The following is a 19,426-nucleotide window of genomic DNA, read 5'->3' as shown; positions in this document are numbered from 1 at the left end:
CCAACTCTCCGTACTTACAGGGCAGCACAGACAATCTGGTTCCCCCACCGAAGGTCAAACTCTGGGCATAGTTATTCCCACAGAGCCTCTGGGCTCTACAAAAACCCCTTAGAGCTTCCCTCCCCCACCCCGAACCCACCCCGCCTCATATCTGAACACCATCAACGGCGCAGGACCCAGACCCTGTGTTTTTAGCTTTAGGATGAAAAAAATCAGCCTGCTTGTCCTGTTAAGTGTGAGCACAAAGGGAGTTTGGGACACGACAAGCAAGGGTTCCAAAACTTAACCCAGCAACCCGGGTGTCCCGAAGGATGCAGCTCTGCATTAATGAGCCAGAGTTTTTTCACAGAGCAGCTCAGGGGCTGGGAAGAGGCTTAGAGAGGTTCTCTAGTTTCTCCTCCTGCCTCCACGCAGGGCTCCACTCCAATCAGCCCTGAGACGAGGGTGTCTATCTCCTTTTAAAAACCCTCCAGAGAAAGTGCTCTGGCAACTGCTCCTGACACTGTTCACAAACCTATTAGGAAGGTTTTTTTGTTTTTTGTTTTTTTGCGGTACGGGGGCCTCTCACTGTTGTGGCCTTTCCCGTTGCGGAGCACAGGCTCCGGACGCGCAGGCTCAGCGGCCGTGGCTCACGGGCCCAGCCGCCCTGCGGCATGTGGGGTCTTCCCGGACCGGGGCACAAACCCGTGTCCCCTGCATCGGCAGGCAGACTCTCAACCACTGTGCCACCAGGGAAGCCCCTATTAGGAAGGTTTTAATAACTAACCTTAACTCCCTTCCTCTTGCAGTATTAGCAAGAGGTCTGTGGTCTGAGTCCCGGTGGGGCTGGAGAACGCAGCATCTCCAGCTTTTGTTTAATGCGTCTTCTCCCAGATTGAGATGTGACTTGATTGCCACCTTACACTCAACGCCTTGTCTTCAATATTAACTGGCCCAGTTTTGCCTCTATAGACTCCTGATCCTCCCTCCCCAGGTCTGAGAGTTTCATTTAGGGACTATTTTTCAGGCGCCGTATTTCTCACGAACTTCACTACCCAGAGGAGCAGAAACACGATCTGGAGCAAGAAGCTCTTCCCTGTGAAGCTTCCATCCTCTCTCAATCCCTGTCCCTCCACATGGGGAACGCGTGCCTTGGGGCACTTTGGAGGGAGTCATGCTGGGGTCAGCTTGGTGAGAGGGTGCTGCAAGGTTTCTGCTGCCGCAGCCCTCACCCGACTATACTGTGAGCTGCATCCCTGCTCTAAGGGGTTATTGTGTAGCCTCAGATGCTCCAGCCATGCAGCTCTCTGCAGAAGCCTCTCTCCTGCCTCTGACAGTTGGACAATTTTGTATTTAAATAGCCAGGATTCTTTCTATTTCCACTTAGACACTTTCCAATCCCAGGTGAAGAATTTCATAGAACAGGCTGACACTCCACCCTCCCCCATGCCAGCTCCTCTCCTGCTGCATGACAGAGCCTTGACAGAAGAGCCTGAGGGGCAAAACGAAAGCTCTACTGTGTGTTGGAGATGATGTTTATCATTATTATTATTAGCTAGGGTTTAATGAGCTCTTTCTGTGTTTTGGGCACTATGCTAAATAATTTAGCTGTTACTATTTTATTTGATCCTTTCAATAACACAACAAGGTAGGGATATTTATCCTCATTTTATGGATGGGGAAACCGAGGCTCAGAGAGGTTAAGTAATCTGTTCAAGGTCACACAGCTAATAAAGTAATGGCACCAGGAGTCGAATTTAGGTTTTTCTGTCTCCAAAGCTCACACTATAGTGCCTAATCTGTGATCACTTTGGGACACATGGCATCTCAGAGGTGCTGTAGAAGTCTACTCAGTGCTGAGTCTCATATTTACAGCAGAAATTTTATTTGCAAACTAGATGCCTAAAGTTGTAGTGGTTCTTTTCAGAGATTTAAATCATAGTGACAGGGAGCGGGTAGTCAAAGTAGATGTACAAAAGTACTTTCTGGCAGTAAGGGCTGCTAAATTTTGGAATTGCTTACAAAGAAAAGACGAGGAATTTCCTGCCCTAGACCATCAGACGGAGCCAAAGCATATGCATGTGGCCAGGGAGCCTGCAGGGAAGCCAAACCAGGGGTCGGGGTGCTGGGTCCCCAGTGGAGGTTCTTCCTGACAGTGTCACTGGTTCAATTATTGTTTATATCTCTATTTATTTGAAAATGTTGTATATGCTCCTGAAAGCTCCTCACCATGAGCCAGAGCAAGTGTGTGTGTTATGTGCACACACGCACACACACACATCTCATTTTAAAGCAGAGAAAGAAACCAACTCTCTTTGGCCTGGGGAAAGAACATAAAGAGCCCAAGCAGATGCACAGGATTAAAGTATTTTTCACACTAACGATTTGATTGATTGCCCCTAAAGGCACAACTTACTTGGCTTCACAGTGAGCACGGTCCCGTCCCCAAATGTTAATTTGCCTGCACCGGTGTTACACAGTGTTCGGTGCTATTGCAATAACCTTGACTCGGGCCTCTAGGAAGACAGGTGGAGGTGGAGGAGGCAAGCAGGAAAACAAAACCTGAAATGACTGCCCATGGCCAGAACAATCTCCTTGTAATTAGGTTAGAACGTGGGGCGAATACGAATAACTAGCAACTTCCCACTCCGATTCTATTTGCCATAATTTTCCTTGAAAGAATGGGCCTTGGCAGGAGCAACTCCTGGGAAATTCACTCAAAGTGGCTACTGCTTGGTCTCCTGGGATCCCCTCTTGTTTGTTATTCCTGCAAGTCCTTTATCTATTTTCACCCAATTCCTGCCTTTTTTTTCCCCTCTGCCTTCCTCCTCGTGGAGGTTCACATATTTTCTCAGGGAGAGACTACATGGATCTTAAAAGCCAAGTACAATGCCCCAGGGAATATATGCATTAATAGCCTTGTTTTCCAACTGGTATCATGAACCACCCAACACAAACCAAGCAAAGAAAACACCACCTGTGTTTTGACAGCTTCTGCATGATGGAAGGCAGGCATCTTGGGAAGAATAATTAGCCAGAAAGAAGAACTTACTTGGTATGACCAAGAGTTTGGTGCCCTTCCCGAAAATGAGTTGGTAACCCCCAACTCCAGAGTACACACAGAGTTTCCTTTCTTTGCAAAAACCCCACAGATGCTGAGAAAATCAAACCACTCACAGCACAGGAGCAGTGCTGACAAAAGCTCAGGTTGTAACAATAACCAGATGACAGGCAAGAGAGAAGGGCTGTCACAGAGGCTTGCCATGCGGGGGTGGGGGGACCATCCCTGAGACCTACAGACACCTGGCGGGATTTCAGAGGTCAACTAGTCCATCCTCCTGTCTTCAGACAAGGTGTTCTCGGACCAAAGACCTATATATTCTTTAAGAGCTCCTGGGAAGGTAGCTCTTCTTTGCCAACGGCCTTTGCAGTCAACCAACTGTTCCTTATATCTAATTGAAATCTGCAGTCTGAGTTCTTTATGTCTTCAGCTCCTTCCCTTGAAGATGGGCGATTTCATGTCAACATGCTCCAAATAGAAACTTACCACAACACACAAACCAGTGGTCACCTCTGGGGAGGAAACTGATATTGAAGGAAGGGGGGGTCAAGGTGAATATTGGCTTTATCTGTAATTTGAATTGTTTTTATGGTGAGAAATTTTCACGTATTACTTAGACAAATTAGAATTAACAACAACAAAATTAATAACAACAATAAATAGAAACACACAATATATTTTCAAGTGACTCTTGGATCTCAGACAAGCCTTCCTGTCCTCCCTAGACTAAAGAGTCTCAGGTTCTCTGTCCTAGGGTTTTGGTCTCCTGGGATCAGGGGAGGGAACTGGCCAGAACAAGCTGGAGGCGCTGAGGACGGGGTGAGGCACGGTGCTTGCCCATGATTGTCTGGTTAGCTTTTGAATTACACCAGAGTAACCTGTTCATCTTCCTGCTTAGCACTGACTTCCCAGCTCCTACCAGAACCTTCTTGGGGGTAAAAGCATTCATAGGTTCATTGAAAAAAATCATTTAAAGGCAGAAGCCATTCTGATCAACATTAGGAATGGCCAGGGGCACTTACTTGGAATCACAGCCAGTCTTGTGCCCTTTCCGAAGAGAAGCTGCCTGTTTCCTGAATCCCCACAGTGATTGCCTCCATAACAAAAACTCTGAATGCCTGGTCTTGGTGGTTTTCTGAATATTTCTTCATGTTAATCTTTTTCACTGGGTGGAATCACACAGAAATCTCCCCACTTAACCATAGTTTTTGTTTTCCCTTAGCACGTCTTTTCCTCCTTCTCCCTGATCCTCTACAAAATGTGGTATCGGTAAGATGCCCCTGGTTTGGCTGTCTACTCTGCCGATACCGGCTTCCATACATGGAGTTGTGGCCCAAGAATGCATTTGTGAACCGCCTGCAAACTTCCGGCTTATGTTAGCCTGTGAAAAATATTCCAAAGGAAGCCCTGTCTCTGGCCTCATAATGAACTCTTTGCTGTGCTGGGAATAAAAAGGAATGGCTGCTTTTTCTAAATGAAAAAAAAGATTTTGAAAATGGCACAGAGTAAGAAGGCTCCACACAAGATGTTGTTCTTGGCTGACGTACCATCTTTGTTGCCTCTGGATTAAAGTAGCTCTTAAAAAAGTTATCTTCCACCCATCCCTGGAACAAGGGAAATGTGAAGGCATGGGGCACCAGAGCCAGGAATCTTAGCAGAGGACAAAGGGAGAAAATGAGTCTTTTATAAAGAGTGGAAGGAGAGGGGTCATAGGTAGGCTGGGGTCATTTCCAATGCCACTTGGCTGGAGTCAGAAATCATCCTGGGTTTAACGATGTGTCCAAACAAAGTCCATTGGGGACAAACCTTGCGGGGGAGACTTGAAGATGGACTTGACAAAATGTCACAAATTTTTTACTCTTCATAATGTATAAACAATGAAAAAGGTAATTGATATTTAAGCAGCAAAAACATTGGCAGCAACTTTCTGAGCTCTAGAGGGGAAAGAATTTGATATTTGGCTAAGCCGTGGAAGGGCCAAGGACTGGGCCTCTGTGAGAGCAGAAGGACCCAGGACTGAGAGGCTACCCACATGTTTAGAGCCTAAGAAACTTTTCCCACCCAACACCAAAACCACTTTCACTCAACGGGAGCCAATATCAGAAAATCACATGAACAGCACTTACTGGGGAGAACAAGAAGTTGAGTCCCTCTTCCAAAGACAATTTTGTTAGTAGAAGTTTGTTCGCACTGTGATTGGGACCACAACAAAAACCCCTAGTGACTCTTCAGGAAAGCTACCCATCCCTCATTGGCTATCTCAGCTTCATAGGATATTTCCTCCTCTACTATAATAAACAGGCCTCATTATCTCATCAGCCATCTCTCTCCCTGTCTCCTGGTTGTTTTGTTTGAATTTTTATGCTGCTTATTGCAAATGTGCAGAGAGGAAATTGGATGACCTCATTTGACACTGAGGGTGAATTATAAAAGCAACAATTCAACAAACTCCTGTGTGATAGCTAACACAATTCTGTTACGGCAGGCAAAAAATGGCTGGGTGGACAGCCACAGAGCTAGAAATCTACTCTTCAGAGCCTAAAGAAGGATGGGGGCAGGAGGGGCCACGTAAGACACTCATCTGAATTTCACCTGAGATAGAACTGCATCACAGAGCCTTCACCTCACCCTGGGCTCTGTTCTGGTGTGGCCATATCACCAAACCCTGAAGATACCTTACTTTAGGCCAAGTACATGTTTGCTGCACTCATTACAGCCCTGCCCTACCTGGGGGTAGTGGGGGTCATCCATTTTGGCCCAGAGGGATTCTAGTCTTGCAGGAAATGCTCTCCTTTCACAGTCCATGGATATGGTCTTTCACCACTAGGAGGTGCATACTGGATGGCATTACCACCAGTCCTGACTGGGTCCTTGTTTGACTCAGAAAGAACTAAACCCCACTTTCTTCCTCATTGTCTGCCTGACCCCCAAAATGTCTTTTTCACAGTCATTACAAAAGATTAGCATGGATTGGTCATACTTACTAGATCCAAAGCAAACTTATGGCGTTCTCTAGCTTGTTTCCTTGTCTTTGGGCATTTCCCACAGCTAAACCATTCAAAAATAGGCTATTCTTATTGAAATCTCCTTGGTCAGTTGGTCAGTCCATAGTCTCAATCATAACCTAATGTAGGGTTTAATAACCTAGTCAGTCAACTTGACAACACCTGCCTCTTAATATTATTTTTTTGACTGACATTTGGATGGGTCTCTTTGTCCCCAAAATGCATTGTGGAGAAGCTGACATACTAGGTGTACCCCCAGGAATGCCAGGCTCTTGAATTCATTATTTCCCTCCTCCCCAGTGAAGTATGTTCAAAAAGTTTTTACTCCCCATGGAGGAATTTATCATTAAACAAAAATTCTATCATCATGCCTGCCATTTTATTTCACTCTGAATTCCATTTCAGGTGTTAATAAGCCATTTGGGATTGTTAGTTAATCTCAATTTTTTTTTCTCCCATTGCATTTGAATAGTAAATCTATGCTTTTAGTGAAATTTGACATGTATCGGACTAGATGTGGACCTTTGTCAAAATGGGACAATGTTTGAGTTTTATATTGGGTCTTTTAGAATAAATACATATGCAGGCATGAGTGACAAAGAAGGTATCTTATCCACATGAATAGCATTTAAAATGAGATAGATTTTTCGTAGAATGGAAGACAAGTTCTGTGGGCAAAATCACAATAAACACAAATCATTGCAGAACATAGTTTAAGAGACACTGTGGCTGTAAATAACTCATGACTCCAATATCTCTTCGGAAGAAGGGGGGCTGAGCTACCATATTAAAGGCAATTTGGGATGGTCTCATTCTGAGTCTATTTATCATTATTGCTCTATTCTCAACAATCATGAATGTTTCATGCATTTACAAACGTCATTTTTCAAAAGGTACATTTGTCTACATAATAAATTAAATCTCTACTAACTCCACAGGGTTTATTTGTTCGGTCAAATATAAATAGAACATGGCCACTTACTGGGCTTTACCAACACCTGGGTTCCAGTTCCAAAGACGATTCTGGTTGTTATTCCCACAGCATTTCCTGCCTTTACTGAAACCCCTAGTAAAACCCCACTACACACATGGCATGGTGGTGAGGGGGCAGTTGGACTCACCATGATTTTTTTTATGTGTTTCTGGAAAATGGTCTTTTACGATAGGAAGAAGAACACTGGTTCTGCTACCTAAAGCAAATCATTTTTACTTAGAAAGACCAAACTTAGGCGCTTCCTAGACCCTTTTGCATTGTTAGGCTTAACTCTGCCAAGGCTGAATTAAATAATTTGTTAACAGCTCTTGCTCTCATATGTGTGAGCTCAGCCCCTAGACAGACGGGTTTGAAAGGATGATGCATTCCTATATCCAAAGGGATGATTTCCAGCTACAGAGCTGCCTGAACTCCTATCCAGGCTCCACCCAAATGCCTCGGTCCTGGCCCCTACTCACTGGCCAGGTTATTCCCAAGCTTTCTCACTGTGTAATAGTGTCTATGTGGTAGCCTAAGAAGATATTTCACCAGGGAAGGGAAACAAGAGGCAAATAGTCCTATCTTTTCCTAAAGAGATGCCACCATGGACTCATATGATGCTTCAGATAGACAGGAGTAGGGAGTTATAATACACCATCTCCTACATTTTAAGAAAGTCCAGTCCTGAAATAAATGGAAGAAGTGAACATTTTCTTTAGAAGAAAGATTTTATCCTAAAGACAAGGATAAGGGCCCACAAGAGCTCCTTTATCACAAAGCTGAGCATTGGCTGGGTTTTAATATACATTTTAACATACATTGAGAATCAAAGAAAAGAGAGAGGGGAGAGCATCCAAGACAGTGATACCAGGCCTTGGTTAAAAATAGAGCATAAGTGACAGAATTTTAAGCTTGGAGAGAGAAGAACTGATCTCATCCCCAACGTAACTGTGACTTGTTGCTTCTTCAGATTTGAAGAGAGAGTTCAATGCTAGTTTTCTCTCCTCTTAGCCTGGGAGCAGTAAATGTCCAGAATAAACCAAAAGGACGTAGTCCAGGGAAAACGAAAGGGAAAACAAATGGAGGACATATAGGGAAGGTGTTATTGAATATATGGATCACCATATTAATATTGATCTAACCCACCCTAAGCCTCGTCTTTGCCCTGCCCCACCCCGGGTCAGTTTTGTCTGCCTTCTCTGCAATCTCCCCAACCACAGCTCTGAGGTCTCTTCTGGGAGAAGAATAAGGTGCTTGGACCAGCTGACACACAACTGTACAGACAGGTTAGCAGAGATTGTACCTACCTAGGTAAAGGTGGGACAGGAGCTGACCTGGGAATCAGGTTCACAGAGCAGAAAGCCTGTAACATTTAGATGGGAAGAATTTTTCTACAGTGGTTTTTCTTCCTCGGATTTACCTTAACACTAGCCCATTTCCCCTTCTCTGACTGTGCGGTGCCAATCAAGAAAATGGGAAATTTGAGAGCCTGCCTAAATAAGGGATGGCGGTGGGCTAAGAACTCTACCTTCATCCCTTCTTTTCACTGAAGAGTGACTGTTAACTTCCCACTTGCCAGGGACACAGAATCCCACTACTCACGTACTTGGCTTGACAGAAAGCAGTGGCCAGTCCCAAAGAGGAGCTCCTTGGCAGCACTCCCATAATTTACACAGCCCTTCAGAATCCTCAGGAGGGGCCATGGCAGGATGGGGAGTGTGGGCTTAGTCTTCCCAGGCTAAGAGCTCCTTAGTCCCATCGCTGTGAAAGCAGACTTGCCAGGTATCCCTTTAGGCTCCATTCTTCCCTCAAGTGCCCTGACACTGCCTTTTATTTATTTTTTTTAACATCTTTATTGGGGTATAATTGCTTTACAATGGTGTGTTAGTTTCTGCTTTATAACAAAGTGAATCAGTTACACATATACATATGTCCCCATATCTCTTCCCTCTTGCGTCTCCCTCCCTCCCACCCTCCCTATCCCACCCCTCTAGGTGGTCACAAAGCACCGAGCTGATCTCCCCGTGCTATGCGGCTGCTTCCCACTAGCTATCTATTTTACGTTTGGTAGTGTATATATGTCCACGCCACTCTCTCACTTCGTCCCAGCTTACCCTTCCCCCTCCCCATGTCCTCAAGTCCATTCTCTATGTCTGTGGACACTGCCTTTTAAATTACACCCTTGTGGGACTCATGCTGAAGCCCAGAACCCCAGGGGATTCGCCAGCAAATGACCAGAAGCTTTGCAGGTATCTGCTCCCCACGCAGGACAGCAACCAGAGACGAGGATGTTGGGAAAACCGCCCGCACTGCTTTTCACCACTTGGTCTTTGACTGTGGCCCTTTCCCTTTTCTCTGGATTTCTCTTTTGATAAAATGAGACTGGTTATATCCTTGGGAAAGAATTCCAACCATATTAGAGGGAATTAGATACTCCTTAACAACCCAGCTCTGCTCTCTTGGAGGGCTAGTGAAGCCTTATTCATTCTGGAAGCAACTAGATCAAACAAGAGAGTTGGTGGCTGACATTGCTTCTCGCTGGGAATGAAAACCCTATTTGGGTCGAGTGCATTGTCTCTAGCAGGCTAGATTGTTCTTAAGAATATAATTTGCATGCTATGCCTCGTGTATTATTCAACCTGTGTCTCCTCTCCCTTACGGCTGGTCACATCTCTGAGACTTACCTGGCTTTATAATTAGCTTGGTCCCAGAGCCCCAGATCAACTGATAGTTGCCATCCACACAGAGACAAAAACCTTAACCAAAACCTTCACTGTCCTTCTGGGGAGCCTATTAGAGATAAATCCCAAAGTCCAGAGCCAAGCACATAAAACAACGTAGGACTATTGACTATTGAAGATTATTTGCTCATTTAATTACATTTGATTCCCTCTCCCATTATAGATTCCAGACACATGATGAAATCGAATGACTAAACATCCAAAGTCAATCTCGGTCTCTCTGCATATAAGGGAAGCAAAATTCATAAACAGTTTTCAAATGGGAGAAGCTGAACTTGTTTCACCTTCCCTGATGTTTTCAATAAAAATGCAAAAGAGAGAAACGGGGACTTCCCTGGCAGTGCAGTGGTTAAGAATCCGCCTGCCATTGTAGGGGTTCGAGCCCTGGTCCGGCACGACGAGTAGCCCCCGCTCAACACAGCTAGAGAAAGCCCACGCGCAGCAACGAAGACCCAGTGCAGCCATAAATAAATAAACTTAACAAAAGAGAGAAACAGATCATTTTTTTGGAGTTATAATGCATCTGATGTTCTAGCGTCTTGTTTTCCCTGCGGATAAGATTCTAGTCAGAACCATGGCATTCGTATATAAATTATACTGATTTGGTTTACAGAATGTTCTCTCTGTGAGAAATAGCATTCCTGAGGGAACAAGAACCAGGCAGCCAGAGGTGGGGAAGGCCCTACAGAGTGCAGTGCTGGGAAGGGTGGCCCAAAGCACCACGAGGATGAACCAAAGCGAGTTGGCTGTTTATAAAAAACACCTTTGCAAAATCACTCCTGGTTTTCTAGGACTTACTTGGAAAGACTTGTAATCTGCTTCCAGCCCCAAAGATGAGTTTGTCTGTGTTGTAGGACACAGTGATACCGAGGCCTACAAAAACCCCCTGAGCCCAGCAGGGTGCTCTGCCTTTACACCTGGCCCCTCTGCTCTTTCCCCATCTCTGGCACCAAATAACTACCAATGGCAAAGCAGATTTGGGTGTGTACATTTCAAACACCAGTGCAATCATCAGACAGTCAGTTTCTGTTTTGGTTAAGTTCCATCCCCACTGGATTCCTATGGCCTGTGCTTATTATGTTTTCAATTCACAAAGGTGACAACTCAGGATAATTCACCATAAGAAAACGAGGAATCTCAAGCTCTAATCCCAGTTCTGATTTTTGAGGTTTGACTTCAATTATTTAACTTGTCTGTGCTTCAGCTTTTCTGTCTGTGAAACTGTGTGTGATGATGTGTGACCCTGTTTACCTTCTTAGAGAATGTTGTGAAGACAAAAGGGCTGGCGGTAGAGCAGTGGGTTACACACAGCAATGCATTTTGAATAATGTGGGGAAAATTGCTTGTTTAAGCCCAGGTATTATTAACACGAATAGAAGGGAATAAGTTAGCTAAAGTGTACTGTCAAAATAACGAACCAAAAGCTTTCTTAGGAAAAGCTGAAGGAGAATGTATCTGTCTTGTGTGTTTTCCTTCAAGAAAGTTAGTGGACACAACCATTTAATCTGCCAGAGGAGACAGGCCTGGAAAAGGTCAGCTGAATTCTGAAATTTAACTGCCGGGGGATAAGAAGAAATGACTGTCCTCCCATAGCAGTGAACGAGCATAGATTAGGTTCCCACGACGTGCTAACTTCCCTTTGCTGTTAGCAGCATTAATTGAAATCAGTCAAAGTTATATCTGAAAATGAATTTGATCATCTTAATGGTCAAACCGGCAGGGCAGCTGGATCCAGAAATTGCATCCCATCAGTGACTAGCTGGGAAATGGGGGTGGGGGGAGAACTCCTCTATATGATTGACAGACATACCCACCCACAGATATGAGAAAAGATGTACTTACGTGGTGTAACAATCACTTGAGTGCCGGGGCCAGAGCGCCGTACACCCCCAAAGCCTGACTGTCCACAACGGCTGATTCCACTGCAGAAACCCGCCCCCTCTTCAGAGCCACAAAGGTCGAGTCAAGGTGGAAGCTACAGTTTCCCAAGTAGGAGGGGACTCACACACATGTATCATGAAGGCCGTAGTGGTCCTCATTCTGGGGCGACCTTCCTCCAGAGGCCCCTCATCCCGGACCCACCTCCACCTCTTGGGGGTGGAGCCCTGCCCTTAGGGAGGACTCTCTCAGGTACCTGAGCCTTTGGAGGATCACTCAAGGGGGCTAAGAAACTCCTCAGAAATACAACTGATGGCCCCAAAGGCAGGCGGCCTCTTTAGTGTGTGGTAGGGTTGCTGCTGGGTATGGGCATGGGAGTCAGGGGTCACAGGAGACAGAAAGGAGCTAGACAGAGGAGTGGGAGATAGAAGGAACAGCCCTAGAACAGAAGGGTCTGAAAACAGAAGTAAGAAGGGTGGACACATAGCAACAGCTGATGTGCTCTGCTCTGTGAGACCCCAGGAGCTCTGGGGAAAGACATGTTCCCGGCTCTGTCAGTCGCCCCGACCCATTTAGCACTGTTTTACCCCCTGTAACAACCTCTCACATGCAGCTGAGAAGGCCCACACTACAAACGGGGAGCCCCCTCCCTGTCTTATTTCTGTTTTGTAGGACCATCTGACCAAATGTTCTACACGAGGGGGCAGGGACAGCAGCCACAAAAAGATACTCCGACTCTGGTTTCTCTCTTTCTAATTAGGCTGTCAATCTGTTCAGCTAATAAGTCCTATGAAGTGTCTTAATCTCTTCCACGGAAAGGAGTCATATAAATGCAAAGTAGCAGCAGCCATAAGTCAGATGGCTTGCTGGGTCTCTTTTCTTTGTGTGCAGAGATGTTGTTGAATAGAGGGAAAACTTGCTGTGTGGAGAGAAGACAGAAGGGGGGGCGGGGCGGGCGGGGGGGGGGACACAACAGCATCTGTTTTTATCAGGCTGGGTCTCTACAGCACAAAGTAAAACAGATCTGGCAATTATTTAGGTAATGTGACAGTCAATTCAGGCCATTTTGAGTGCAAAAAAGGTTTCTCAAGGAAGTGCCTCAATATTTGGATCAGCTACTGACATTAACCAAATTAACTAGACAATTGTGCTATGTGTAGACACAAGCTAATAAATGTGCCTTGTGACGGTTCTTCTGACAGGGTCACATTTTATAAACTTAACATTAAAACTGATCCAATATTTATACCCACTCTCTTCATTTTGGCACCGCAATTGACTTTTCCCATTTTTTTCCTACAACAGGCCTTACCTTTAGAGCTGCAAAGGTAAGGGTGACCTTCTCCCTGGAGTGTCTGATCCAATATTTATACCCACTCTCTTCATTTTGGCACCGCAATTGACTTTTCCCATTTTTTTCTTACAACAGGCCTTACCTTTAGAGCTGCAAAGGTAAGGGTGACCTTCTCCCTGGAGTGTCTTATCAGGTTAATACCCGGAAGCTCATTGAGAAATTCAATCGGTGTCTGGGATGTGAGAGCTGGTCATTATAGATTAAGGGCTTTTTCTCAAGTGGCAAAAGATTTACAGGGAGTGACAGTGAGTCTTGTTCTCATCCCAAAGACAAGCTGGTTTGCCCCAGAATCTGACACACTGTTTCTGCCCAGTACAAAACCACTTTACTCTGGGACATTTTCTTCCTCTTCTTCCTCCGTGAAGCTCACCCAGGGGATACCATACATGTTTTGACCCTTTTGACTCCTACTTGGTGATAGCCTTTTACCAACCATCCTATGGAAAAGTGCTGTTTTCACATTTCTTAACAAAAAAAAATCCAAGTCACCAACAGTCTCCCGTCTTTCCTCCCCATTTTTTTTCAAACAAAACCTTGTCATTTCTGTGTTATCCCTTCTCCCCTTGAAAGACAGTTCATAGAGAATTCTAGCCTCTACCAGGGTGGTTCTCACTGTAGTATGCCATTATGTAAAATAACCTTTTTTTTTTTTTTTTGGTGCATCTCTCACACTAGATGTTTTTATGTCTCCCATAAAATTATATTCTCTCAGTCTTAGCCTAGAAATTCCAGACCTAACTCACCTCAAATCCTGCCCCCTTTTTTTTGCCACTAGCTGAAACCAAATGGGTTAGAAAAGAACGTAGCCAGGCTTTACCCACTTTCTCCTTACTACTGTAAAAGAAAAATAAAACCTAAAAATAAGGGTCTTTGGTTAGAAGTTCAAAAGGCAGAGATGATTAACCAAAGAATGAATTTAGTGGGTAACTCTGGCTCATTCGAGAACATTCAGACCTACCTGGTTTTACTTGTAACATCGTCCCCTGCCCAAAGATGAGTCTTCCTGTGTTGCTAGAGCCACACTGTAATACTCTACTTTACAAAAACTTTAAAAGGAGATAGTTTTTTTTCTTCCTTCCCTCCAGCAACCTGAGCTAGTAATAATAACTAATATTTATTGAAGACTCACTAGGTACCGCCACTATGCAAGGTCCTTGATAGGTATTAACTCTTTTAGTCTCATAACAATGCAGTGAGCTAGGTACTGTTATTATTCCCATTTAACAGATGAGAAAAATGAGGCATGAAGAGATTAGGCAACCTGCCCGAGGTCACACATCTGGTAAGTAGCAGAGTTAGGGTTTGCCCAGGCAGTTTGATTCCAAAATTCACCTATAGTGGCTATACCTTTCATTAGTCTTAAAAACATTCTGGGTTCCCCTTTGAAGTGTGCATCCCAGTAACACTGACAAAATAGTTAGCTCATCCATCCTAATAAATGTGCCTTGAGCCAGTTCTTCCGGAAGGCTTACATTTCATAAATTTAACATTAAAACTGGTTCAATATTTATACCCAGTCTCTTCATTTTGGCACTGCAGTTGACATTTACCATTTTTTCTTGCAACACACAACTTCCATTTAGAGCTGCAAAGGTAAGCGTGACCTTCTCCCTGGAGAGTCTTTATCGGGTTAACACACAGAAGCTCATTTAGAAATTCATTAACACCTATATCAAAGATGTCTTTCCCAAAGCCCCTGGACTCCATTGTATAACACCCCTTCCTCTCCCCGCAGCTCCAGCCTGGAGCTCCAGAACTTCCCTGGGAGCTAGCCCCTGCCGAAGCCACAGCAAACACTGCTAGGAACAAGTCTGGTTGTACAAAGCACAATTCTGAACAGGGTAGGTGGTCCCTAAGATGCTCCTGAAGAGTCTTGGAGAGAAGAACTTTTCAGGAGAGGCCAGAATTAGGATGAAACCAACTCCTTCCCTGTTACTTCTAGCAAATCCACCATAAGGCTATAGGCCAAAGAGAACTGAGAGATGCAGAAATTATATGGTAAGTTTGAGTCATTCTGGATAACCCATGGTGAGGAGATGTCCTCCAGGGAGGTCACTGGGAGGGCCCTAAGTCCCAGGAGTTTCCAGCAGCACTTGAGTTATCTTTGGCTGGGAGGAAACAGGATTCACCAATGGCCCATAGTGAGGTCGGTACAGTATGGACTAAGGAGGTCTAGCTTTCAGTGCTCTCTGATGGCTCTTTTTGGAAAGGGTCACCTGTTTGCTCTGTAAGAAAACAGTCTAACAGTGCAACTGCCTTCCTACCAGGCACATCTGGACCCCTCTCTCTAGTTATTTTGGTTGAGAGGTGGGCAAGGGCTCAGCTTGGGTGGACAGGAGAAAACACTATTCATTACTGCACATTTAAAACATGAGGGCTAAAGAAGGAGACAGTTTCTGAGATACTTCCAGCTGCATAGACAGGTTTGAGAGAGTTAATTTGAAGACTTACTTGGATTTACTGCCACACTTGTCCCCAGTCCCCAAATCAGCTTACGGTTGTTGCCAATATTACACAGTCATAGAAAGCTTTACAGAAACCGACCAGGCCAATGTGTACCAGGAAATCCCTTTCAATCCCCAAATCCAGCCAGCGTGCTTCTCCGGCTGGGACCCTGGCCAAAGAACCAGCGGGGAAGACTGTTTATTATCGTGGTCAATTCACAGCATGGTTAGGACACCAAGGCTTTTCTGAGGTTAAATAGTTCAGCCCCCAACCTCGAGACCGAGCTGTCCCCTCACCAGGCCAGCAGGGCATGGCAAAATCCTGACAAAGTCGCTGGAGAAGGTTCTCTCACTCCAGTGCTCAGCCATCCCTGTGTCCAACACAGACTTTCAGACCCAAATGGTTAAGACAAAAAGGACAAGGGATCTGTTATTCTCCAGATTATTTGTTCCTGTGCCAGGTGATTACACATGTGCCCGTTTTCACATATACATATGGCATATATATACACTGTATAATCATTAGGATTAATGATTAGAATTAACTTAAAAAAATTGGGTGGAAAAATCAGCCCCCAGATGAAGTTCAGTGCTATGGCGTCCTTTAGAAATCAGAGCAATCATTACGGATTCAGGAGAGGTACTCACGGGGTTTGACCAGTAACCTTGTTCCCCCTCCAAATTGTGAGCGTGTTGCCTGCATTATTATTCACACGGTGATCTTCAGCTCAGCAAAAACCTCCTAGAAACCGAACTAAGTTTTCCCTAAAGATCTTCTGGAAGAAGCGATACCATGAGCACAGAGAATATTAAGTAATAACCTGGCACAGAATCTTAGCTCCAGCCTGGATTTCAGGACTGTTTCCACATTGGGTGAATGGAGGATATTCTTTCTAAATATTCTAAAGAAGGAGTTTTCCCGCATAAGCCCAGCATACTGACTGCCAAAAATCCTAGCTATCCTCCGGTGTTTTACACAATAATTCTCCAGGGGTTCTGAAGATCATGTACCTCATTTGGACAAAGTAGGAACCGTTTTTGTCCACGACACCAAAGCCAAAGGAGTCAGAGATATTGTCATTGCAATGGGAGAGACTGAGGGCAGCTGCAACTGCCTATCCGGCAAGAGGGGTCAGCATGCTGGTCCACCCTTTCAGGGCGCTGGAGCCAGACACCTCTGACCTAGGTCCAGGTTGTGGAGCATCTAAGGGGATTTCCACTTTTTCTCATCGCACAGAACCAGAGACAGTCACAGGCGCTGGTCAGCCCTGGAGTTCACCCTTGACTCCAGCTCCAGACCTTTTCATCCCCAACTTAGACAGTCACCAGGAAAAGGACTTTCACTACTTTCTGTCTGTGTCCCAGTGGGGACTTTTCCATTCTCACTGTCCTTTTCCCGGGAGATAGCACAACTCAAGGACTAATCTGAAATCATTCTCTTACAGGTAGCTTCTCCCATCCTGTCAAGGTGATGCTTTTGAGCCTCTCTTAATTTTTTTGGCTTAAAACAATAAGCATTTATTAGACCATGAGCCTGCAGTTCAGTGATTTAAGCTGGGCTTAGCTGGGCAGTTCTCTTCATTTTGGCTGGACTTATTCTCGGGTCTGGGAATCAACCAGCTATAAACTGATGTAGGCTGGCTGTGGGAAAACTGGTGCAACTGACTCTGCTCCATGTGCCCTTAAATGTCTGGGTTGAGCATTTTCTCTTAGTGAGGACAGAGACGCAAGGGCACAGTTGAAAGCTTGCAAGTACTTCTCAAGCCTCTGTGAACCTCTCTTAATTTGGAGGTAGCCTGAGGAAAATCTGAGAAGGAAACTCCATAGGCACCACTGCTGAGTGTACAGCACGGTCTCCTCCCTCTTCCCCACCCTCTGGCCATCTGGGGGACCAGGGGCTTAACAACCAATAATTCGGAACGGACCACTCCAGAAGGAAAACAAGAAATGTACAGGGAATTTGGCAGCCCATAAATTTCCTACTTGGATTCAGTCAGTGTTGTTCTCCTCCAAGAATGTCTTTCCTCCTTCCCACACCCATTACAGAAGCATCTCCTTCCTTCCTACTTTGCTGTTTGCCTGGTGGATCTCTTACCCAAGCCTCCTTCATTTTTAAGAAGAGATATAGTTTCTTAAGTTGTCCCTATGAAATTAAGTCTGGTGACACTTGTGCTGGCTAAGAAACACTTTGTTTCATGTATGCCAGTCTATTTTCAGTGGTGGGTCTATGGTATCTGATTTATGGACACCAGGTACAGGTGTGGGCACGTGTAAGCATTCAGGGGAAGTTGGCGTCCAATTTGCCTGGAGCAAGGCATTTGAGAAAGGGAAGAGCTGGAAACAGATTTGGAGAACAGAAAGGGCCCAGGTTTTAGAGAGCCTTAAGTGACAGGCTAAGAAGTGGATAGGATGCTTTCTCAAAACATGAATGCCCAGGTGAAGCGTTGAATTGGATGAGGGAGAAAGGCGTAAAGAGGGGTAGGAAAAAGCGAGTGAAAAATGTGGAATGAGGGTACAGTTTTAAAAGAATTCCCGTGTTTAGAGGAGTCTCTCAAAGTCTTTAGCTAATAAATATTTTCTAATAATTAATATAATTCTTATGAAATTGGTGGTAAGTTCATTCCAGCCAGCCTCCAAGCTCTCCTTTGTCCTGCCTGTCCAGAGTAGATGGACCCAGAATGGCCACTTCAGACAGCCGTAATTTTTGCTTCCATAGCTAGTATTTCCCTTGTTTTACCTTCCTTTGTGTCTCAGACACCAAAAACATTTAAAATGTCTGTCTTGCCTGTAATACTCACTTGCTAAAACCTGCAGGCTAGTGCCTGCTCCAAAGACGTATTTGTAGTTTTCTGTGTCACAGTGCTACGTGGCTCTACGTAAACCAACATAGGGTTACCATTTCTTGGTGTAGTTTTGCTGTCAATTAGCAGGATATCGTATGCACTTTCTCCATGCGAAAGTTTTGACCTCGTGTTTTTCTGAAAGGGATTTACTTGGGATAAGGTCTCAGTTCATACAGAAAGTCTTTTTGCTTTGATTAGGTCTGGGCTTGCAAAACCTCCTCAATCTCATGCTATGTTTATCTTAAGTGTGTTTATTAAGTAAAGAGGTTGTTTTAACAAACATGTCAGGATTTAAACATCGAAATGATGGTTGAACCCTTCAAAGTACTCCCTTTAGGACTCTCTCTGAGAGTCAGTTTATGGGCCACACATATACAATAAGGACATTATTTTATAGTCACGCCTCATTTTTGGAACCAAAATAGTACCAGTAATTAATTTGGGTCCCTCCTTTATTTATAACTCATGGCTCTGAAAGCCTTTTGATTCTTAATAAAAATGAAATCCACCTTCAGAAGATAAAGCCATCATGGCTGCTACAAAAAGAATGTTCTGGGCCCTTTGAGGGTAGATTCAAAAGAGGAGGTTAGCAATGGACCGGGGTGGGGGGTGTGGGGGGTGGCGGTGAGGGGACTAAACCGTGTGTTACTTCAGGCTGAATGGTTTGACTGAGCCACTCATTTAAATGTATAAACTCTATTTGTTAACAAATCAGCCCCATTACCTACTGTCACACCCGGTTCAGGCACAGAGGGTGGTGGGGAAAATACGACTGAAATGTCAGATGGCAGGCATTACTGCAAATAGTGTGCCTGCATGGAAAGCACCCCGTTTTCTATCATTCTAACAGAAAAAACCCAAACCAAAACCCCCAAACACTGAACTCTGCAAGAGTGGAGATAGCTTGTAAATTTTCAGTATTTCTTTCTGTAATCCATCTCTCTTCCCCTCTCCCTGATAGCTTCACAACTCAGATAAACATTCTGCTTTGTCACAGGAAATCCAGTGGCAGTGGGGAGGCTTCCAAGGTATGGGGATTCTCTGTCCCTCCCACAGGGTTGACTCGGCCAGCCTGGGTGAAGGGGAGAAGTCCATGTAGGGAACTACTTTGTCCTTGGGGTGAAGAGGGGGCTTCCACGGATATGACC

The 19,426-nt window shown here is 44.9% G+C and overlaps 1 protein-coding gene across 1 annotated transcript in view; it reads right to left on the bottom strand.

The window, feature by feature from the left end:
• The window catches only part of LOC115852091 (T cell receptor alpha chain MC.7.G5-like), a 358,045-nt gene that overhangs the window by 34,203 nt on the left and 304,416 nt on the right, over window positions 1-19,426 (bottom strand). The window contains exon 3 of the mRNA XM_070044942.1: window positions 3,032-3,112. Within this exon, the coding sequence (XP_069901043.1) occupies window positions 3,032-3,112 (81 nt within the window). The remainder of the gene's footprint in view (window positions 1-3,031; window positions 3,113-19,426) is intronic.

The sequence above is a fragment of the Globicephala melas genome, chromosome 2 (genome assembly GCF_963455315.2).
Source record: "Globicephala melas chromosome 2, mGloMel1.2, whole genome shotgun sequence".
NCBI classification, from domain to species: Eukaryota; Metazoa; Chordata; class Mammalia; order Artiodactyla; family Delphinidae; genus Globicephala; species Globicephala melas.
The sequence above is the reverse complement of the archived record's forward strand: the minus strand, read 5'-3'. Positions and strand labels throughout refer to the sequence as shown.